Source organism: Dipteris shenzhenensis, chromosome 16, assembly GCF_047967505.1.
Source record: "Dipteris shenzhenensis isolate YYH24624 ecotype China chromosome 16, Dip_SZ_1.0, whole genome shotgun sequence".
Lineage (NCBI taxonomy): Eukaryota > Viridiplantae > Streptophyta > Polypodiopsida > Gleicheniales > Dipteridaceae > Dipteris > Dipteris shenzhenensis.
Genome location: NC_141611.1, coordinates 2914941 through 2939482, shown reverse-complemented (window position 1 = coordinate 2939482; position 24542 = coordinate 2914941). Strand labels below are relative to the sequence as shown.

At 45.7% G+C, this 24542-nt stretch overlaps 1 protein-coding gene across 1 annotated transcript in view; it reads right to left on the bottom strand.

The window, feature by feature from the left end:
* LOC147892408 (gamma carbonic anhydrase 2, mitochondrial-like) overlaps positions 1 to 24542 on the bottom strand; it is a 92887-nt gene that overhangs the window by 48578 nt on the left and 19767 nt on the right. The window contains exon 2 of the mRNA XM_087387467.1: positions 21031 to 21174. Coding sequence (XP_087243593.1) covers positions 21031 to 21174 — 144 coding nt within the window. The remainder of the gene's footprint in view (positions 1 to 21030; positions 21175 to 24542) is intronic.

Sequence of the window (24542 nt, the reverse complement as noted above, 5' to 3'; positions counted from 1 at the left end):
GGGGAGAGAGAGAGAGAGCAAGAGAGAGTGAGCTTGAGAGCTGAAAGCTTGAGAGCTGAGTTGCAATAGAAGAGTGTAAAAGAGTACAACTGAAAGAGTGAGAGATAAGGTTTTGTCCTAGTGACAAAACCTTAGTAGTCACTAACTATAGTTAGTGAACTAACTGCGGTTAGGGGGAAAAACCTCTTAAAGAGGGAAAAGTGCCCCTAACTAGCTTATTAAATTACATTGGTCACTGCTGAATTATATCTATAATTCTAACACCCCTTTGCAGTGCCAATGTCATGTACAAGGCTGATCAATCACCAAACAGATATAAGTTCAGGGCACTGCGAAATGCCTCAAACTTTTCACGTGGTAGTGCTTTGGTGAAAATATCTGCAACGTTGTCATGTGTGGACACAAAGATCATACTGATCTCTCCTGCATGCAACTTCTCTCTGACGTAGTGATAGTGAACCTCAATGTGCTTCGTGCGAGCATGAAACACTGGATTCTTTGCCACTGCAATGGCACTTTGACTATCAGTGAGAATTGGAGAAGGACCCTCCAAAGACAGATGAAGATCAGCAAATAGACATCGCAGCCAGACACATTCAACTGTTGCTATGAAAGCTGCCCTGTACTCAGCTTCACATGATGAGGTAGCCACTGTAGATTGTTTCTTGCTCAGCCATGAAATGCAAGATTTACCCAAAAAGAAACAATTGCACCCCAAGGTGATTTACTTGGGCAGATATAGCCCATATTCAGGCAAATTGCTAGTATCCTTTGAGTGGATCGAGGAATGCCAAACATCCTTTGAAACCCTCAAGCTAGCTCTAGCCACTGCCCCCGTACTGAGGTTGCCCGACTAGAATTTAATAAGCCACGTCCACATTGATGCCTCTAACTTTGCCATTGGATGTGTGTTAGCCTAGCCTTGTGAGCATAATTTGGATTACCCAGTATATAATGCGAGCCATCAACTAAATGAGGCCAAAGTTAACTACACCACCACCAAGAGAGAGGGTCTAGCCATGGTCTATGCCATCAAGAAGTTAAGAATCAGCCCTGTGCATGACAGTGGAGCATCAAACACAGGCAGAGCAATGGTATGCCCACACATAGGAGGCCCACGACCAACAAATCCGCTCCCTACAAGATCTCATGGCACAAGAGAGGAGCCTCACGGTCTCCCTCCAAGAAGAAATCAAAAGATAGCGTGCCACTGGCCACTCTGAGGAATCAAGGCTAGAAGACCATGAGCAGCACGAGTTCAGGATGTATCGGGAGGTGTCTTCAAAATTAGCCATGTATACACTTGCACCATGCACCATTTCCTAAACTCTGCAAATGCACTTCGATGCACTCCATGCACAAAAACTTACCTTCCACCTAGACCTCACTACTCCACTACTGCCTAACGCCCTTCAAACTATTCTCCGTCGTAATCCCGACCACTGCCTCCCCATCTTAGCCATGTCTTATTTTTTTCTTAACCTCCAGCCCACCTCCCTATCTCTTCTCTGCCCCTCTGATCTCCAAACCCTATCCGCCCATCCCATTCTTCTTAATTTTCAAGGCTTGTTCTGTCTCATCATTGAGTCCCTTAATTATCCTACAGACGATGAAGTGATGCAACTTGCAAGCCAAGGATCTGCACTCGCGAAAGTCTGCATGCAGACATAACTTGGATGTAGACCTAAAGCCGAGCCTCAGTAGTCCAAGTTCAAGGACACCTTGCCGCCTACTAGTCCACCACATACCAACCCCGAGGTGAGCAAATTTGAAACAATGCAGAAACTCTTGGACAGATTTAACATGCATGATTGTAAGCCCATAGCCACTCCCATGGAGCCGGGGCTGAAATTCACAATGCATGATGCAGGAGAATCAATTGATGCCACATCTTACAGTCAGGCTTTGGATGCCTCATATATCTCTGCAACACTAGACCTGATATTCAGTTTGCAGTATCTCAGGTGAGCAGGTACATCCACAGCCCAATTGGCAGGCAGTTAAGCGCATCTTCCGTTATTTGCAGGACACAAAGTCTTTTGGCTTGTTATTTCCCAGGGGGGGTGACTTGCAGATGCATGCCTACAGTGATTCAGATTGGGCTGGTGATTATGACACTAGGCAGTCCACTAGTGGAAAGAAGAAGGATTCTTCCTGGAGAATGTGTATAGATTATAAACGATTAAATAAAGTTACGATTAAGAACCGCTATCCTTTACCTCGTTCTGATGATTTGATAGACCGTTTGGCCGGAGCGAAGTATTTCACTAAGATTGATTTGCGTACGGGTTATCACCAAATCCGTATCTATGCTAAACACATAGATAGGACCGCATTCCGGACTAGGTATGGTCATTACGAGTTCCTCGTATTACCTTTTGGTTTGACCAATCCTCCTGCTACTTTTCAGCAGATGATGAACGATTTGTTCAGGGATTTTCTGGGCAAATTTGTTGTAGTGTTCTTAGATGATATCTTGGTATATAGTAAAACGCTTGAGGATCACATAGGGCACCTCCGGGTTGTCTTACTTGTTCTAAGACAGCATAAGCTTTATGCCAAGATGAGTAAATGTGACTTCTTTATGAAGGAGATCATTTACTTAGGACACAAGATTTCCTCTGAAGGTATTAGCATTGATCTGGATCGTATCCAGAAGGTTTTAGAATGGCCTATCCCTCAGACTGTGAAACAACTTCGTTCTTTCCTAGGATTTACGGTATTTCTTCGGAAGTCAGTGCGTGATTATTCACATATCACGGCACCCTTGACCAACATATTGAAAGGTCGTGGATGCAGGTCTACCCAGCCGATCTCTTGGAATGATGCAATGAACAAGGCTTTTGAAACCTTGAAGTTATCTATCAAGGAAGCACCCGTTCTTGCATTACCCGATCCTACCCGGCCTTATGTTTTAGAGGCCGATGCGAGTGATTATGCGATTGGGCCAGCTCTATTCCAAGAGGGCAGACCTGTAGCTTTCGAGAGTAAGAAGCTAGACGACACCCAGTATCGTTGGCCCACACTTGAGAAGGAACTTTATGCTGTAGTGTATGCTCTCAAGGTTTGGAGACACTACTTGTATGGGTCAAAGTTCCTTGTATTGACTGATCACCAGTCAATTAAGTATGTGTGTGATGGATCAGAATTGAGAGGAAGGAAAGCTAGATGGGCAGAGCTAATGCAGGATTTTGATTTCAAAATACGTTATCGTAAGGGTTCGTTGAATAGTGTGGCGGATGCCTTAAGTCGAGTTAAGTTTGTAAATGTCATTTACGGAAATATCCTCAGACCTATTTCAATCCTTGAGAGGGCTATACGCAACTGATAGTCATTTCAGTTCTTATTGGCAGAGAGTCCAGGATGGGAGCTCCATGGTTGACCAGGACTCAGGGATTGTGCCACCTAGGATACAGGCGGCGGGAGGTCAGTGGATGATTAGGAACGGCTTGCTGTTCCGGAATGAAAAGATTTGTGTGCCTGATGTTCTGGACCTTAAATCCAAGATTCTCTGGGAGTGTCATGATGCTCCTAGTGCGGGACATCCAGGTATACATAGGACTCTGTCTCTTGTGAAGCATACCTTTTATTGGCCTAAGATGCGTGCATTTATAGAGAACTATGTAGTAGGTTGCCGAGTTTGTCAGGTTACTAAGGCTGAACGCCTTAGAAGCGCGGGCTTATTACAGCCATTACAGATTCCACGTAATAAATGGGAAAGTATTTCCATGGATTTTATTACTGGTTTACCTCGAACGCGCAAGGGTCATGACTCTATTTGGGTCATAGTCGACCGTTTGACAAAAATGGCTAGATTCTTACCTACAAGAACAACTATTTCAGCTGTTCAGTTGGCTCACGAGTTTGTGGACCACTTGTTCAAGCTGTATGGTTTGCCATCTGACATAGTAAGTGACAGGGACTCAAAGTTTACAAGTAACTTTTGGACACTTGTATTTGAGAAGTTGGAAACTACTCTAAGTATGAGTTCCTCGGATCATGCACAATCTGATGGCAGTACAGAAAAGGTCAACCAGTTGGTTGAAGACATGCTTCGGGCATATGTATCTAAGAGACAGTCTTCATGGGAAGATTATCTACCCATGATTGAATTTGCTTACAACAGTGCAAAGCATTCTAGTACAGGTTATAGTCCTTTTATGCTTATGTACGGGTTTCAACCTAAGTCACCAGTTATGGTTGGATTAAAAGGGATTCAAAATGATGCTGCTAAGAACTTCTTGCAAGACATGCAGGAAATGTTGCAGTTTGCCAAGGAGTCTATTAGAAGTGCCCAAGATCGGGACAGATTTTATGCTAATAGACATCGTTCACCCAGAGAGTTCTCTGAAGGAACGATGGTATATTTGAGAATTCCTAAGGAATCCAAGAGCCTAACTACTGGTTTGGTTCCGAAATTATCCCCCAGATACTGTGGTCCTTTCAAGGTCATTAAAAGAATTGGACCAGTTGCATATCGACTAGAATTGCCTCCTGATGTTAAAGTACATCCAGTCTTTCATGTCAGTAGACTGAAAGAAGTATTGGGTGCAGATGATCAACTTGTTTCTCCTCATGAGATTATAGAAGTTACAGATTTGACTTTTATTCCTCACGAACCTGAATCTATTCTTGAATTTCGTGAAAGACAGATTCGAAATCGTACTATCACGGAATACAAGATTAAGTGGAAGGATCGTCTTGAGGAGGATGCAACATGGGAGACATTACAAAACCTCCAAAGAACATTTCCAGATTTCTTAGCGAACTCAGGAGTGAGTTCTTAGAGGAGGGGGAGTATGTCATGTGCACGGATTGGTATCTGTCGTGTACTAGGTACACAGAACTAGCTCAGGTTAGCCTGGGGAGGCTTAGAGCTAGGCAGGCTTGATTCTCGGGTTGAGTGGCAAGGGTACGAACTATTTATAGGTCTTCGCTATTTTTGACGCCGGGGCCCGAGTCTATAAAAGAGGCCTAGGGGGTTCAGTTCTCAGTGTGCAGTTGGGAGCAAGTCTCGTTCCCAGGTGCTAGGTCTGATCCTGGATTGTGTCGCGGACGCGCGCCTGCATCTTAGCGTAGCCCAAGGCCCAGTGGCAGATCCAGGGCTTCACAGCGCCACCCGGTGGTATGGGACACCAGGCTGGTTTGGATCTGATTGGGAGTTCGTGCCAGTAGCTCAGCTCGTGGCTCAGAGGGGACATCTTCTGATTCGGGATCACATCCCGTAGATGTCACGGTTGGGTGGTGAGCAGCCTGCTCAGTTCTGATGTTGTGTGTGGTTATTTTGCAGATCAAGGGTTTCAGGAGTGCTGGGACGTGTCAACTTGGGAGTTGTGTCACTTGCCTAAAGGCAAGTGTGCTATAGACACTAAGTGGGTTAATAAACTCAAAAGGAAGGCTAATGGCCGTGTTGACCACTACAAGGCCAACCTTGTTGCAAAAGGCTCTGCACGGCAACAGGGAATTGACTTTCAAGAGACTTTGCACCCGCGTCACGCATTAAGACCATTAGGTGGCTCATTGCCATAGCAGCCCATCATCATTGGCAAATGCATTAGCTTGACATCAAACCGCTTTTCTTCACAAAGATTTGCAAGAGAAGTCCTGGTTTTGAAGTCAGAGAGTTTATGGTTTTCAATCTTATGAGTGACTTTCGTGAGATTGAAACTGCACTATGTTGTGTTTTTAGAGGATGAGTTTGGGAATGTTCCTGGATTCATCTAGGTATATGTTGCTTGCATAAAGCATTATATGGTTTGAAGTAGGCACACCGAGAATGTTACGCCAAGATTCATATACACCGGATCAGCCTTGGTTTTGAGAAGAGAGTACTCTCTAATGTACGCAAGTGTGAAGCTGAACTGTTGTTTCCTATCTTACATGTGGATGATATGCTCTTGACTGGACCTTCTACACAACATATTGCATGCAGCCTTTAAGGCTGATTTGCAGCAGTCATTTGCTATGCCAGATTTGGGCCAGCTGCACTACTATCTCGACATTCAACTTGCTCGTGTGGACGGGTGTACTATTCATCGGTCAATCCAAGTACATAGGACGGTTCTTACAGATATTTCAGTTTTTGGATTGCAAACCAGTTTCTACACCTATTGAGCCTGCTTTCTGTTTCTCCATGGATGATGTTGTTGAGCCATTTGTTGCCACTCTTTATTAGCAAGCTGTTGGATGCCTAATAGCCATGGTTCCACATGTTCATCCAGGAGGATATAGCAACCTATGGAAGTAGAGCAATGGCAGAATCACAAAACAAATGGAATGCAAATGTAAAGCTTGCCGAAAAGCTTCAAACTAAGGTCGTGGAAGCACCTTGGTGAAGATATCTGCCATATTGTTGTTAGAAACATGGTGGAGAGAGAGGGTTAAGATGTGAGGAAATAATACATAAATAAAGACATAATGAAAGGCTATCTTATTCATAATCATGAGAAGTACAAGCCTTATATAGGCTACACACTTGCACCAAGTGTATGTGGGATAAGTCCCATAGTGACACGTGGCACTCACACACATGAACTAGTACTAGATCTCCTAGTACGACAAACCAACACATCACATCAACACACTCTTTGGCTATGATGTCTCCAACACCCCGCTTCAGAGCAAAGAGTGTGAGACCCAACACGCAAAGAGTAGATTGATCCCCCCTCCACCGCAATACTGCAAAGAGCAAGTCCAAGTATCCAACACGTCTCGTGTGATAGCAACTTCTCAGTCAACTTGCAACCGGCAACGGCAAACCATCACTCTTCACCCCCCCTTACTCTGAACTGGGTATACCATAAACCAAAGTAAGAGACAATACATTCATTTTTGGGGGACAACCCAGGGCAGAGTACCTCTTATTGACTCCAAATACAAGGCTGAGAACCTTTAATTGACTCAACACAAAAACACACAGCATATAGGGCCTAGAAAGCCCAATCCGTGTCGTATGGGTCCTCAAGAGAGAGGCCGTGAACCTCTGATGTAGCTGCATGGATCTCCTTAGGGGGCTCTTCAAGTTTGGCCTGGTCTTCAGCATGTAACATAACTGAAGGAATCAAAAATTTTAGAAAAGCCCTAGTTTTTAAAATTAGGGTTTCTCAGAATTAGGGTTTCTGAGATTTTCTCAAAAAATGCAGAACTGTAAAGCCTAGTGCAGCAGAGGCCAAATATGCCACAAGCCCCAAAAATACTGAAATTCTAAGCTGAAATTGCAAAAGTTGACTTTTAGGTCAAAAATCACAGTTTTAACTGTTTTTCGCAGATTTCAGTAGATTTTCTGTTCAAGGTGTCGACTAGTAGTGATAGATGTGGGCGACATTAGAGATGATGGAGTCACCTGAAAACGACCTCAACCAAACCCTAAATCGGCAAAAAAGCAGTGTTTTAGCAGGGCAGCCTGTTGAATATTTGCTGATGGTCAAATTCTGCTGTAATAGCCGCAAACCCTAAAAACGGAACTGAACATGCTCTGAAATAGCTTGAAATTTCACATGTGCGAGCCTAGTATGCTCCGAAATGCAGAGGATGGCCTCCACGCAGCACTGGTCGGGCTGGAACTGCTCGGAAACACCTCAGAACACCTCGACATAAGGGAAAAAGTGGCCAGAAGTGTGCTGCCACAGGGCGGCTATGCAGCAGCAGCAAGGTGGCAGAAGAAGGTGCTCAAAACGGAAGCAGACAGCAGGGAAAAAGAGGTAAAATGTGCACAAAAGGAGACGGCTATGGAGAGGCAAGCTATGGTGGAGCTGAATGGGGAAATGGCTGCAGGACAGAGACGAAAATGAGCACGACTGAGGCGAAAAAGAGCAGGGCTGAGGCGGCTGCAGAAATAAACGCTAGAACAAAATTAGGGTTTTGGATTAGGGTTAGGTCTAGGATGATGTGGCAACTATGGCAGAGTGAACCTGCTCTAATACCATGTTAGAAATACGGTGGAGAGAGAGGGAGAGAGAAGGTTAGGGTGTGAGAAAATGATACATAAATGAAGACATAATGAAAGCCTATCTTATTCATAATCATGAGAAGTACAAGCCTTATATCTACACACTCACACACTTGCACCAAGTGCATATGGGTAAGTCCCATAGTGACCCGTGGCACTCACACATGACTCACACACATGAACTAGTACTAGATCTCTTAGTACTACCCACCAACACATCACATCAACACACTCTTTGGCTATGATAGCTCCAACAATTGCCTTGTGTCACAGCATTAGACAAGTTGAGTATCCCTTGCTAACAATCGCTCTTTGACATGGTGATAATGAACCTCAATATGCTTGGTACGCACATGAAACATTGGGTTCCGTGCAATGCCCAAAGCACTCTAACCATCACAATAGATAGTGGTGGGAGATGTCTGACCAACATCAAGATTTGCAAGTGGTTCCCATATCCGCATACATTCCACCGTTGATGTAAAAGTTGCTCTGTACTTAGCATCACAACTACAAGTAGCAACTGTAGGCTGCTTTTTGTTGAACCAAGAAATGCATGAAGCTCCAAGTATAAGGCAGTTGCCACTATGTAACACTCTAGCATCATAGCATCCAGCCCAATCACTATTTGTGAAAGCATGCAGGATAAGTGAAGAATCGTGGCCATAGAGAAGGCCCAAACCTTGAGTGCCTTTCCAAGCAACCTAACACAAGAAAGAAAAGAAAGAAAGATGTATTAACGTCCTCGGAAGGCCTCACGGGCCTATGGTACAAAGTACAGCAAATGAAAATGAAAACTCATACAAGCCACAAGGGCTGAAGCACAGGGCTGCTATCTCATCTATCGTAGTAGATCGTCTCTGTGTCGTCTCAATTCGATCATTTAAAGTCCAATACAGACCTGATCGTGGAAGTGGATCAGTCAGGAGAGTGGGCCAAAGCCATGCCCCTCCCGAAAGAGACAGTCATAGCATCCTCAGATCTCATAGTAGGCTGGGCAGACACATAGGAAATGCTCCTCTATCTCAAATGTGTCCAGCGGGCATAGTCTGCAGATCTATTGCTTTCTAGGTATGCTTGCGGCTCTCCCAACCTTGATCCCCAGCTGATGTGATGAGACCCACATCTAACTACTAGCAATCCTCAATGCATCCGATACTCCTCTGTCCTCAAGGTACTGGGGTCTGATGATGGTCCCTCCTACGACATTCTCAAGAAATGGTCACGGTAGAACTAGACCTTGGTGGGGAGCTCCTGGTCCACTCCCCAAGTCCGAGATATGTAGAGTTGGAGGAGATCTAACTGTATGATGTGGTTAATCTCATCACGAGGGAGTGACTCAGGTGGCCCCGATCCGTGATCGTAGAAACGGACAACAAGTTCTTCTTGATATATGGCACATAAAGAACATCGGACAACTGTTTTGAGATATCTCAAATGCCAGGTGGGTATTGACATTACAGCAGAGCAACAGATTGCCCCGGTCCTTGAGAGTGTTCGGCGCAAGCTTCTCTATTGGAGCTCAGCCAAACTCTCCCTAGTAGGTCATGCCTAAGTAGCAAACCAAGTCCTTCTTGCCACGGCCTGGTATATCGCCTCCTGCTAGTGCTTTCACAAAGGATGCATTAGGCAGCTCCGACGGCTGGTACGGAACTTCCTTTGGGCAAGTTCAGACGGCACGAGGAACACTAGGGCCCGAGTAGCTTGGCAGACGGTGATGAAGATAAAGTTTATGCTTATGAAGGAGAATCTATGGGACTTAGTCAAAGAAGGAACTCAAAGACGGCACTGGGAGGCTTGGGTGTCATTGATACGGAGATGCAGAGCAGGGCCCTTCTGGGCAAGTTGGTGGTTCGTGGCCTCACCCCAGGTGCAGAAGCTTGGAAGCTCCTCTTACAGCGAGGGCTTCTAAGGAACACCCCATGCACTGGGGGGCATTGGCAACCTTCACATCGATGGATCTTCTTAGAGACCCCCCTTACGAGGAAGGGCTCCCCCCTCATGAGGAGTCTTCACAGGGTATGGCAAAGACTGGCAGGGGGTCTCATCCATGCTCCGCCCAAATGTAGAGAGGAGTTTGAGCGCCAGCCCCTTATGTGGCACCCAGAGATCAAAGATCAAGAGGGTTGTATGCTCGGACAACGGACTCACATTGGTTGGGCACAGTGGAACAGTGGCCAGCAGGGTCCTTTGGCGGTTGAAGCAGACTACCTATGGAGACAAAGGCGAGGCTTGATGCCCTAGCGCATCTGCAAGGGGCAAGGCAGCAGATGGGCGAGATTGACTTAGCCATTCCGGAGTCCTCGTGGGAAGGACTTCACGTTTGGAGAGACAACAGATGGTTGGGGCAATTTTCCCGTACTGATGTTCCCTTAAGGATGTTGATGCAGCTCGGCAGCACGCACCCCAACTTCTTTCGTGTAGGACCTAGAGGCCTACTTCAGCCACTCACTGAGAGTGACCCCGTGATGAATGGGAGTCTTGATGGGATACACTGGCAGATGATCAGAGTCGTGGGCCGTTTGGGGAAGGAGTGGCACATTGACCCTCCCAGTATTTCAAAGCAAGATGCCTCTAGATGGCGCCTTTGGCTGTGGGAGGGTAGACCCCTGAGGGAGGTCCAGTGGGATTTGGGAGAGTGGTTCTAGCCCTCCAGGGTCAGCCTAGCTGAGCACGTGGATGAGGTGCCCTTCTTTTCCTACACCACATGGATTGGCAGGAGGCTTCAAATGGACTCGTTGAGGTGGACCCCTTCAAGGGAGAGACATTGGGTGACCCAAAGAGTTCCTCGGGATGTGCGCTCCAGGTTCTGGACAAGGTTGTGGTCCAGCTTGCAGTTGAGGAAGATCTCTTACTTCTTCTGGATGGCCGCCCCACAGAGGCGTGCCCATCGGATCGTGGTTGGAGCAGATGCGAGTGGACGGGCAGTGCCATTGTTGCTCCGATGGTGCCCTGGAGACTATCCCGCATTGCATGTGGAGCTGTCGTAGCACAGCAAGGATCTGGATGGGAGCCCTCAAGATCATGACACGTATGCAGAGTCTTCATAGAGACTACACCTGGGGGATGGTGGCTTGGTTGATAGAGGGAGGACGCTCGTTTTAGATTGACGAGATCTCCCCAACCTACCGGATACAGGGTCAGAGCATCCAAAGGATCGCAGTCCACGAGACAATCCCCCCTAACAGTCTAGCTCCTCCTCCTCCTAAGGAGGACAGTGTTTGGAAGGTAGTAGCCAGCATTACGGCCTCGAACATTTGGGTGGCTCGCTGCAATCTTGTGATGGGTGAGCACCCGGTTCCACCCGCTGCTACCCTAGTTGCCATATAGGAAGATATCATTTACACTCTACGGTCCACCTGGGAGCATGGGACTCAAGCTCCAAGGCGACTATCGAGAGGCGTGCTCGTTTTTGCAAGGCTTGGCCTGCAGGTGTTTTCTACATCCTCACTCCGCGAGGGATTCGTTGGCTGTATAGTCCCCCCACTTGGCTGTTAGCCCCAGTTCCAAAGATCCCTTAGGCAGTGAGTTCAGTTTCTCTGGAACAGGCCGGTTTTTCTTTCAGCCTTTTCTGGTTTTTTCCATACTCAGCACCTTCGGGGCTGCTGTCTTGTATGAAAATCTTTCAAGCATTAATAAAGGGTTCCTTTCTTTGGGGGGGGGGACCACTCTATTCCAATTAACAAGTCCACATGTTCCAAGTGCATGACATAGCACGTAAGAGCAGCTGTGTAGTCTTGAATCCGGATAGAAAGTCCTTCCACCTTACGATCCCAAAACTGCTTCCCAACTGGAAGCTACACCTCGTAGGTGTGTTCGCTAGGTGTCGTGGACAGCCCCATCCTTTGCACAAGTTTGTAGTTCACAAAATTGTGAGAGCTGCCCGGGTCAAAGAGAATGTGAACTCTTTGGTCCCTTACTTCTCTTCTCCATAAGCTCGAAAAAGGTCATGGGGGCCAAATAACGAATTATTAAAAGTGCAACTACAAGAAAGTGGGTAGGTAATGACATTTACATAAATACCTGTCATCGATGCTTAGTTAGCTCCCTTAGCTTTGGTAACTTGTCCCGCATGGAGCTTTGGTCTCGACGCTTGCATCTGGTTCTTGCGCTTAGGACAATCATTCCAAGTGTGGCCCCGCTCTTCGCAAATAAAACAACGTTCTTCTTTCTTTAACTTCAAGGTATGTAAGAAATGGGCTCGACCATTCTTCGTCTGAGTCAAGTTCTTCTTGGAGGCGTTGTCAATTGACTTCGACTCCCCGGTACCACTTGTTGACTAGAAGAACTTCCTCTTGTTCTTCCCACTCGTGTCGGCAGTAGTGGTTCCCTTTGCGCTGGCCATGGTATCATCATAGATGCGTGCATAGTTCATGGCCTCTTGCAAAGTGGTACACTTGTTATTCTTGATCTGAAGCTTGTACGAGTCAGGCGAACCATCCACAAAGAAACCTAACAAGGTGACGGGATCCATCTTTGTAGTCTGGTCTGCAAATCACAAAACTTTTGAAGATAGACTCAAAAGTCAAATTCAGCTTGGGCATATCGAGGGCCTTGAGCTTGCCTGCAATATCGTAGTCCTCCTCTTTCTTCAGAAACTCTTTCCTGAAGACGTCTTCAAATTTGATCCATGTGGCAGGCTTCGATCGGAGTTCCTTCCACCACAATAAAGCCTTCCCTGCTAAATACCCTACTGCAAGTTGCATCTTCTTTTCATCGGGATAGGGTGAAACTGGAAGTATACTTGCCACTTGTGCAACCAAGTGTCAACCACCTCCTTGGTTCTAGATTTCTGATCTCCGGGATAGGGATCGGGAGTAATATTCGGACCCAACACTGAAGCCAAAGCATCCACATGTGTGAGCGCTTGAACAGTGGTGGTCAAAAGCGTGATTGAAGCCTGAATCCCTTGGAGTTGTTGTGTCAAGCCCATTTGATTCGCATTAACCAGCTCAAACTTTTCGTTGAGAGTGGTAGTGAATTCACTGAAGGCAGTCTTCGTAATCAAATCATCGTAGAGGCCCTCGTCGTCCCCTCCGTGGTAATCCATATCTTGATCACCCTCAGTAAACCTCGTTTCTACTGAATCAGCCATAACCGGAACTGAATTTACTGAAGAGAGTGGTCTAGAGACGAGAAGTAATAGGTGGCCTCGGAGCTAGGAGACTGGAACAGAGTGAAAGCTGGCCACAAGGAAAGGAGGTAACGAAGGAAGAGCAAGCCTGGTTGCTTCTTGCTGAGCCAAGAGATACATGAACTACCAAGCAAAAAACAGTTGCCGGTATGTGACACTCTGGCATCGGAACAACCTGCCCAATTACTATCCGTGTAAGCATGCATGGTAAGTGAACCCTGATCACCATAGAAGAGGGCTAAATCCTGAGTGCCTCTGAGGTATCTCAAGACTCTCTTCACTGCCTACCAATGCTATGAACTGGGCATGTGCATGAACCTGCTGAGCTGGGATACTACATACTATAAGTTAGGTCTGGTGTGGCACAAGTAAATGAGACATCCAACAGCCTGCTGGTAAAGAGTGATATCACATGGTGGGCTCCCATCATGAGTTGAAAATTTGAAGCCAGGGTCCACTGGAGTAGAGATTGGCTTGCAATCCTCAAACTGAAAACGATCAAGGAGCTGTCCAATATACTTGGACTATGACATCATAATACCCCCCTCAACAGGAACAAATAGTGCAATCGTACCATGTCTAACATTTCAAAAGCTTGCTGCAAATCAGCCTTGAAAGCTGCAATATGCTGAGTATCAGGGCTAGTGATCAGCATGTCATCTGCATATAAAATCAGCACTAAAAAATCAGATCCACTCCCACGGACATAAAGAGTGGGCTCTGTTGGGCTATTCTGAAAACCAAGGGATAGTAAGTGTGCATGAATTTTAGCATACCATGCCTTGGGGGCCTGCTTCAAACCATAAAGGGCTTTTCTCAGCCGGCATACCTTGTTTTTAGAGCCAACAACCTCAAAGCCAGGAGGTTGTGTCACATAAACTTCTTCCTGCAGATCCCCATGAAGAAAGGCAGTCTTCATGTCAAGTTGGTCCACTTGCCAATGGTGATGGGCTCCAATGGCAATGACACATCTGATAGTAGTAATCCTGGAAGTGGGAGCAAAGGTCTCCTCAACGTCAATGCCTTGTTGTTGGGCATACCATTTTGCAACAAGACGGGCTTTATGTCGATCTATGCTGCCATCAGATTTCCTTTTTAATTTGTAGACCCACCAAGTACCAATGGCATGCTTGCCAGGAGGTAGATCTACTAATTCCCATGTGTCATTTTTTGTAATAGATTTTAACTCAGGTCTCATTGCATCCATCCACTCTTTGCTGTCAAAAGTCTCTTTATGGCACAAAGGCTCTTCATTGCAAGCTGTAGCAAGGAGTGCAAAATCAAGAAGGTGACCATGCATCTGTCTATTCCCTGATCTTGTCCGGGCAGCAAGAGGTTGATCTTGTTTGATGTCCCTCAATGTGTCAAGAAGCCATCTAGGAACTTGCCTTTACTGTCTATTAATAGCTCTTTCTTCAATCACTGCATCATGAATATTGGGATCATTTTGTGCTGGAAGAGAAACCTGCAAATCAGCATGGGTTGCTCGCTATTCATTTCTTGTTGGAGGGCCTACAGGAGGCTCATGTTGCTGGTCAAAGTCCCCCTTGAGGGAAGAAGAGGTAACCAAGAGTCAAAGGCATCAAACATGTCAACTTTTGGCTTAGCTTTGCAGTCCACAAGAGGAAAAGCTGAATGTTCAGCAAAGATTACATCTCTACTAATAATAATCTTCCCAGTAGTTGGTTGGTACAACCGATACCCTCTGCTCTCTTGGCTGTAACCAATAAATATGCATTTGATTGCCTTCTCATCAAGCTTATGTCTCAGCTGAGATGGTACAAGAACATATGCAAGAGACCCAAAAACTCTCATGTGTGAAAGTGAAGGCTTCTTGCCTTTCCATGCTTCATAAGGTGTGTAACAGTCCTCAATGCCCTTGTAGGTGATCTATTCAGCACATAGTTGGCACACATCACTGCATCAAGCCAAAATTTATCGGGCAAGGACTTGTCCTTAAGCATGCATCTTGCCATCTCCATAGTGGACCTGTTCTTTCTTTCAGGAACACGATTATGCTGAGGACTGTAAGGAGTAGTGCATGAGTGAACAATGCCTCGTGAAGACAAAAATGCATCAAACTCCTTTGACATATACTCTCCCCCCCTATCTGCATTGAGGGTGACAAGCTTGCATCCTGATTCATTCTCAACCATATTCAGCCACCTCGCATGAGTCTGCTCGCTTAAAAATTTTACCCCAAAAGGGACAGGGACAAGGTGGAGGGATATGAGGGAAAGGAGAGGAGGAGAAGCTCGAGAGTGATGGAGAAGGAGGAAGATTTGAAAATGAAGAGGGAGTAGGGATTTCATGGGAGGCAGGAAAAATTAGGTTTAGGGTAGCTTTTTTGTTTGGATAAGTATACGTAGCAGAACCTTCGTTCCCTCCTTCATTCTTCAATAGTCTTGGTTCTCTCCTCATCTCAACCCGTTACTCAAATTGGAAATTTTTTCAAAATCTTACAATAGGCGAATTGCTTTCCAACCTATTGCGTACACAACAACATCCAACTATTAAGGTTTTTGAAAATTGTTTTTTATTCCCAATGAAGTCGTTCTGTCTCTCTCTCTCTCTCTCTCTCATAATCAAGGTGATAAAGCCCCTTTTGCAAAGTGCCAGTGAGAACTATGGCATTGTTATCACGAAGATCATATACTAGGCATCTGTATCCATCAAATATCACTCTAAAACCTAAAGTGGCAATTGCTGAAATTAAAATCAATTTACTTCAATTCCAAGCACAAAAAGAACATTTGTCAAAGTGACAGGATGGGAAATGGATGTGAGCTGCACATCTCCAATTCCTTTTACAGCATAGGAAGCATTTTTAGCACATGTCACAGTCCCCCCTCGAGGTGCATTAGCCAAGGAATGAAACAACTGTATACAAGAGGTTACATGCTTGGAAGCACCACTATTAAAATACCAAGACTAAGCATCATTAGCAGAAGATAACGCATCAACTTTGGAGGGATCAAAAGAGCAATGGACAGCCCATGCCCAATCATCCTGGAGAGCATGTGCATAAATTTCATGCCCTGGCTTGCGACAATAGTTGCATCTTTTCTTCTTGGACTTATCTGCTATATTTTGAGATACATTGGAGGAATTGCCACTGTTAGGCACATAATTAGGCTTGCCCATAGGCTTGGAAGCCTTGCCTTTTCCTTTCTACTGTGAAGCAAATGCATGATCGGGAATAGTAGCTTGCCTATTAGCATGACTTTGCTCTTCCTGCAAAAGCAAAGTGACTAACTGATCAAATGAGTAGTGATCAGGATTTCTATTGGCTACAAGTCTAAGGGTTAAGCACCACTTCATCAATATTTGCAAGTTGCTCCATGAGGTCCTTGACCTTTGTTAAATATGTATCCATTGAGTCACTTTCCTGCATGCTGAGTTCCTGCAATTCTCTTCTCAAATATGCAACCCGTGCCTTATTGCGAACCTGATAAAGAGAAGCTAGCTTATCCCAAGCATCCTTAGCTGTCCTGCATGACCGGATGTGTGGAATAATGATTCTCTTGCATGATAAGGCAATACATGAGTGTGCATTTGCATCTCTGGAGTCCCATCTGATCTGATCTTGAGTAGGAGGAGTAGTGACAGGAGTACTAGAGGAAGAAGAGTCAGGAAGATTCCCCCCTGGAGGAGTGCCAGCAATAGGGGCAGCCACTTGAGCATTGGCTGGCCTCAAATCAATACCTGAAACAATATTCCAAAAGTTTCTTGCAACTAGAATATGCTTCATAAGGTAGGACCACATAGGATTGTTGGTGCCATCCAACTTATCATCTTCACGGAGAATGCCAAACAAATCATTATTGTTGCCAGCCATTGTAAATAGCACAAGTAAAAGTGCACTGACCAAGTGATGCAAAAATAGCCTCAAGCCTTTCAAATGCAAAAGTGACCAAATGAGAGCTGAATCAAAGGAAGATCACTGCATATTAATAGAAGCTAAGGCAAAAGCCCCTCAATCTGAAAGGGCAAAATGGCCAAGATGGCAAATGTCGAAAGCCCCAAATTAAGCTGCAACTCTGCAAATGTGACCAAATGTCCTGCAATGTCCTGCAATTTCCTGTCAATTTCACTAAAAACCACCAATTTCAGATCAAAGCAAGTAAATGTCACTGCTATTTGAGCAAATGTGGCAAAATAACCTGCAAATCTGAGAATATCCTGCGATCTGCATCAAACTGAGTGGAAAAGTGTGTCATTATTGTGACTATTGTGCAGGATCTGCACGGACTTGAACGGGATGTATGGCAAATATATGGACGACGTGCAGTTAACTGTATGGCAGATGAACAAGTGATTTGTACGCTGCGCAAAACGATGCAGGTACGTACGTGCGTCGATGGTACGTGATGACTCCTCAGAGTAGAGTGCAACGTATGGATGGCTACCTGCACGGTTGATTACTTGCAAATACTATGCAAGTTATACAGGAGTAACGCAGGATACAAGCGTACGGCAAATTGTATAGTAGTTGTATGGAAGTAGCGCAGCACAGGAGCAAATGGCTGCAAAAAAGGCGTTTGAACAAAAGTAGCGACGCTGAGGCCTGTGCAAATCGAAGCTGGTAGCAGGATAGCGCACACTTTGGGAAGCAAGTACAATGCCAATGCTTGTGCAAGAATCAAACAACCCGCTCTGATACCACTGTAGGCTCAAGGAAGTGGAAGAAGGTACAAACATGGAGCAGAAAGCCGTGACATCAACTACAACCAAATGAAACTACAAAGTACAAAATAAAGGAGAACCCTAGGACAGTGTCCTAGTGGTACCACTAGTACTAGGTGTCATAAGACACTAAAAGTACTAGGTGACCTAAGTGCCAATAACTAAAGCTACATGGCACATACCACGGCCCAGAGGGCATCAATACGACCGGGAGATGATGGCCTACAAAGGTCCTCACCGCTCCCTCCTAACTACACCTCTCTCTCTCTCTCATAGACCACCTCTAGTAGCGAATTCACCCTTCTCACACTCTCGCTTTCCTTCTATCCCACTCCAGGCAATCAATAACGCTAAACCGATGAACCAACAAGCACTTACAGGGCATCAACAAGAATTTCGAATTTGAAGCATACCTAGAGGAAATCGCATCCAAATTTACTCGCAACAAAGATTCCTACCTCAAGAGTTGGCTCTGATACTAACTGACACAACCCCAACACTGCTGAAACCTTTGATATGCAAGCAAACACAAGAACACACCAAACATGAGGAATCTGAGTAGGCTGCTCACCACCCCAACCATAACATCATGCGATCCTAAATCAGGAGATGTCCCCTCCGAGCTACGAGCTGAGCTACTAGCACGAACTCCCAACCAGATCCTGACCAACCTGGTGTCCCATACCACCAGGTGTCACCTAGAGGCCTTGGATCTGTTGCTGGGCCTTGGGCTACACTAAGATGCAGACGCGTGTCCGCGACTCAATCCAGTATCAGACCTAGCACCTGGGAACGAGACTTGCTCCCATCGGCTGCTCGAGAACTGAACCTCTAGGCCCCTTATATAAACTCGGGCCCAATGCGCCAAAAATAGCGAAGACCTCTAACTGGTTCATACCCTTGCCACTTACCCCGAGAATCAAGCCTGCCTAGCCCTAAGCCTCCCTAGGCTACCTGAGCTAGTCTTGTGTACCCCAGTACACGTCAGATACCAATCCGTGCACATGACAATCGTGCATGCTCCTCTCTCTGTACCACAAACATGAAAGGCCTTAAGTGTGACCTGAATCGGACAGCTACAACTTCCAAACCCTGTACCCCACTATCTCTCCTCATCCCCTACTTGTAGATTGATTCCCAAGCATATCCCATCACTGTGGACAGCCCTCTCTCAGGGCTATCATGTGTCTCGGTATAAAAGATCATATCTCTGTCGGTATATGTCTCCCAAAAACCTCCCAGATCGGACCAAAGTGTACCATTACAATTCTACACTACCATTTTCAAACCACTTTGTGCACTCATCCCATTGGCCCGACACCGTGATAATTCCCCGTCCTCCTCCTCTCCCCTATCTACTCTTTCCCGGATGATCTCTGTAAGCAGCCCACTTCCCTGCCTCTCTTGCTGCCATTACTCGTATCATCCCCTCGCTTTTGTGCTCCTGTTGCAAGAAAGTGAGGTCATCGTCCAAGCATATCTTGGTTCTTTGCAGAGTTGCCCTCATACTCATGAGGGCGGACCTGTCCTTGACAGTCCGGAGTTTCAGCACTAAAGGTTTTGTTGGTGACTCCGCCTTGCATACCCTCCACACTGTCTCGTACGTAAGGTTGACACCCATCTTAGTGAACAATGCTTGTGCATCTCCCACTGGGGTGTCCCCCCTTGTCAAGCCTCTTACCAGGACATTCAAAGCCTTGCTGGCCCTCCTTTTATCTTCCTCTGGAGCCTCAGAAATGAACTCCTTCTTAGGGGCTGCCGTCCCTTTTTAACCAACGCCATCCACTCAAGCATCTCTTCTTTCCTTTTAGTGGGTTGTGTAAACTCAGCATGTTTCCCATTCATTGTGGCCTGCATGGCAGCCATCTCTTTCTGGAGAGTTGCATTCTCTGCCTTGAGTTCTTCCATGGTTTTGCCCCCCCCAATCCATGGTAAATTGCATATCTCGATTCTCTCATCTGCTGTAATTCAGCCCCATTGCAAGTACCTTGTCTTGGAGCTTTGTTTTCTCACTTTCCCATCCTGTTTTCTCTTTTCTCCCATTCCTCGTTCCTGGCCTTTTCTTTCCTCCACCTTCTTGTACCTGTCCTCCTTGTTTCTTGATCTCAGCTACTGTCCTGTCCACGTGTCTTTCTCAGCCAATAGGGCCACGTTTGTGGCTTCCAAATTGTCGGTTTTCTCAATCAACACAAGGCATAATTTGTTGATGCACGTGAGCTCCTCAACAGTACCCTTATGAGCTGTCCCATTTGAAAGGGCTGACATGGCTGTTTCTAGAGCTTGCTTCCGCCAAGTATCTTCAATGCACACTGTTGGAACACTGAAAGGAAAGAGTAGAGTTGACACAAAATCAGAATACTTGCTTGTAGAATGAAGAAGAAAGAGGTCCTTAAGTAGGCACCTCATACAAGGTCACTGACATCACTGATGACCTCAAAGCTCCACAATCATCTCCTCAATCTGCTCCTAGATTCACTCAATCATCCTATGTGGCTTTTCCACCACCTAACTGTGCTTGTGGGCACGTAACTGTGCCTCTAGCACTCACACATAGAAACATAAGGTGTGCCTGAGGCATACACCTTGAGATATCCCAACACACACTCGTGTCATCGTGCTGAAATTCACAGACTTTGCATCAATATTGTGAGCTTACATTCCCTTCTTGGTTTAAATCTTGAGGTTCTTCTTGTTTCTCATTTTCCAGGTCCAGAGATTTGTTGTGGCTGTATATCCTGATGAAACTCTGTGTTTGCAGGTCCTCAAGGTCAGGTTGGAGCTGTGGCAACATCAGCAGCAGGAGGTTTGTGTGCGGGGCCCAATGTGGCCCTGGCGCAGTTTCTTGGGCCATGGAGCTGACTCAGCAGCCAAGCTTATGGGCTGCCCAAAGCTGCTGTGCAGCCAGGGGCCTAGCCAGAGGCTGCACCATAGCTTGGCGAGGCGAGAGAGAGAGAGAGAGAGAGAGAGAGAGAGAGAGAGAGAGAGAGAGGAGGGAGGGAGGGAGGGAAAGAGAAGAGAGAGAGAGAGAGAGAGAGAGAGAGAGAGAGAGAGAAGTTTTATCCAAAGTCTTCGGAGGACCAAAGGTCTATGAGATTAATGAAGAAACTGATACCACGAGCTAAGGGGCAGAGAGAGAGAGAGAGAGAGAGAGAGAGAGCTAAGCTGTTGAATTGCAATAACCTCACATATACAAACACATACATATACAATGACAACAATTGCACTTTAAATTCATCCTGAAAGGAGATGTATGGTGGCTTACCTCGAAGAACACAGCCATACCAAATAGAAGAACTTGCCCCAACTTTCACATCTCCAATAACAGCTGCACTAGGAGCTACAAAAGCGTTTTTTGCTACATCCGGAGCTTTGTCATATAGGTTCATAAGAGTCCGATGCCTAGAAACTGTTAAATCATCCAATAAGCATCACCATGTGCATAAGTATATATACTACCTGCCTCATCTCTACTTTCAAATACTTATTTTCTTGCATTCTTTGGGGGCCGGGAGGGGGCTGGGCTGCGAATTCAAACTCAATTTTTAAAATCCAGGAGATATGCAATAAGCAACACTTAGTTGAAAACAAGTTGACAAGAAACTATGAGCATCAATCAAATCAGTATAGCTACATAAAATTCCAAGAAAACAAATGATTGGGCAAACATAGAAACCAAAGCATATAATATTCTCCAAGTTTTCAAACCTTGCGTAATGTCTATGATACAGGAGTACAGAACGAGGGTGGAAGAGGTGGTTGACTACTAGAAGAGCAAAAGAGAGAGAATGTGTGCATGAGTATGTCTATATCTGCCTATGTGTCCATGTCTGTGTGATTGACACACATACACAAAAACACACACGCAAGCGTGCAGAGAGTAAAAATACCAAAGATGTTATCCTCTTATTGGTCAATACAACAGCTCCACGATCTCGTCCTCGATCATCTCCCAAATGAATTGATACTTAACCTCAATGTGCTTCATACAAGCATGGAACACCGGGGTTCTTTGCGATCACTATGCAACTCATGTTGTCGCACATAATCACTATCACCTCCTCTTGAGGAACTCCCATGTCCTCCAATATCTGCCTAAGGCAAACGGATGCACATGCTACCAAACAAGCTGCTCCGTATTCTGCCTCTGTAGAAGATAGCGCAACTTTAGGTTACTTCTTGCTTAGCCATGATATGGCACCCTCCACAAGCCTGAAGCAGTAGCCTGAACACTTCTGGAATCTGCCAAAATTCAGAGCCAGATCTTCTCTTGGGGATTTCCCCTCTAAATTCCTTTTCAAGCGATTAAAGGGAAGCTTCAGTTAGAGGATGTGGATAAAGTAGAAGACAAGGATGGAAAGGTGGTCTCTGAATTTTGGCGCCCAATCCAAATGACAAAATCCTTCAAGCTCACTACCAAAGTGATGCATGTTCCCGTAGCTGGTTGTGCCTTTGAGGTGCCTGAGAACTCCAAATCCAACCTTCATGTGATCGTCCCTTGGTTTGTTGAGAACTGATAGAGTACTCCAATGGCATAAGCTATGTTAGGCTTGGTATTAGTTAAATACAGAAAACTACCAACCATTCTCCGGTATACCACTCCATCTACCAACTGAGACGTGTTCTCATTGCTCAGCTTGGTCCCGACCTCCATCGGAGTTAATGCTTCTTTGCAATCCTACATCAGAAATCTCTTCAGCACCTCCTAGCAGTACCTTTCTTGAAAACTGAAAATGTTGTCATTCTTTTGCCAAATTTCAATGCCAAGGAAATAATGGAGAAGTCCTAAATCTGCCATCTCGAACTCCTGCATCAAGAATCCTTTGACTTCCTTGATCTTCCTCTTGTGATCTCTTGTGATAATTAAATCATCCACATAAAGGATTATGATATTGGTCTTACCTCCTCCAATGAACAGATAGAGATTAGGATCAGATGGACTACGAGATAATCCAATCTCATGGAAGTAGTCAATTATCCTCTAGTACCATGCCCTTGGGGCTGGTTTCAGCCCATACAATGCACTGCTCAGTCTGCAACTTCTTCCCATCTCTTGGACGTTGAAGCCCTTCCCGTTGCTCAACATATATTTCTTGAAGTTCACCATTTAGGAAAGTTGACTTCACATCCATGTTAGAAACATGGTGGAGAGAGACTGAGAAAAGGTTAGGGTGTGAGGAAATGATACATGAATGAAAACATAATCAAGGCTATCTTATTCATAATCATGAGAAGTACAGGCCTTATATAGGCTACTCACTCACACACTAGCACCTAGTGCATATGTAATAATTTCCATAATGACAAGAGGCACTCACACATGACTCACACACATGAACTAGTACTAGATCGCCTAGTACTACACACTAACACATCACATCACCACACTCTGCCTATGATATCTCCAACACCCATTGCTTTGTCATTCTGCCCATCCCTAGCTGAGAGTGGTGCTGATGAGTCTTCACCACGAGGACGAGGCTCCATGTATCAAACTGAGGTAACAAAACCAGCAGGCTGAAATGGATAACCAGCAAATGAAGAGGCTGGTCTAGGGCTTTGAAATGGATCAGCAGCCTTCACAAATGCAAGGCAGTTGAAGAAAGGCTTGAATAAGCGTGGCCAGCAGCTAGTCGATGACCTTGGAGACTCCACGTATGCAAGAGGACAGAAATAGAGGCCTAGTGGTGTGCTCCAAATGTGAACCCGAATCAGAAAGCAGTAGGTATATGCCCCGAAAAGCAGAAATAAACCACAAGGTGAGCACTTGTGGGCGTGGTAACTGCCCAAGGTACTGCAACAGGTCAGAAGCCCTAAAAACGGCTCACCAAGACACTCCGATGTGCAAAAACAGGTCAACAATGTGAAAGGCGGCTCCCTAGAACAGCTCCGAATGCTGTTCTGATGCCAAAAACAGCTGATGTAGATGTGTTGGAGGCCAAGGAACTGCTAGAAAATGCTTCTGTTGTAGGCGCTTCTGCAACAGAAACCCTAGAACACCTTGAAAATGCAAACAGGAGCTCCAAAACTGGTCGAAAATGCCTCCCAATAGGTCAAAATCTGCAACCAACGCGCGTGGATGGGCTGCTCTGCTGCAGAGGCCTGGAAACCCTAAAAACGGGGATGAAGATGCTCTGAAATGGCTCCAATTTCTACACGTGCTACTCCGAACAGACCTGAACAGAGGTGGCTATGAAGGGGAGGCAATGGAGAGGCCACGCATGCAGAAAGGAGAGCAAACGGGCTGCAAAACAGAGGCGTAATGGGCAGCTGAAAGGAGACAGAAACGAGGCTAAATCTGAGGCGGAAATGTGCAGGGCTGAGCCGGCTACAGGAAGAAAGGTTTGAGCAGAATTAGGGTTTTGGATTAGGGTTAGGTCTAGGATGACATGGCAGCTACGGCAAGGTGAACCTGCTCTAATACCATGTTAGAAACATGGTGGAGAGAGACGGAGAAAAGGTTAGGGTGTGAGGAAATGATACATGAATGAAAACATAATGAAAGGCTATCTTAGTCATAATCATGAGAAGTACAAGCCTTATATAGGCTACTCACTTGCACCCTAGCACCTAGTGCATATGGGATAATTTCCACAATGACATGTGGCACTCACACATGACTCACACACATGAACTAGTACTAGATCACCTAGTACTACACACTAACACATCACATCACCACTCTTTGGCTATGATATCTCCAACAGTCCATCCAACAGATCTCTTTCTCTTCCCCGTCGCACAGTACCTTCCTTTGTTGCTATGCGGAGCGTCCTT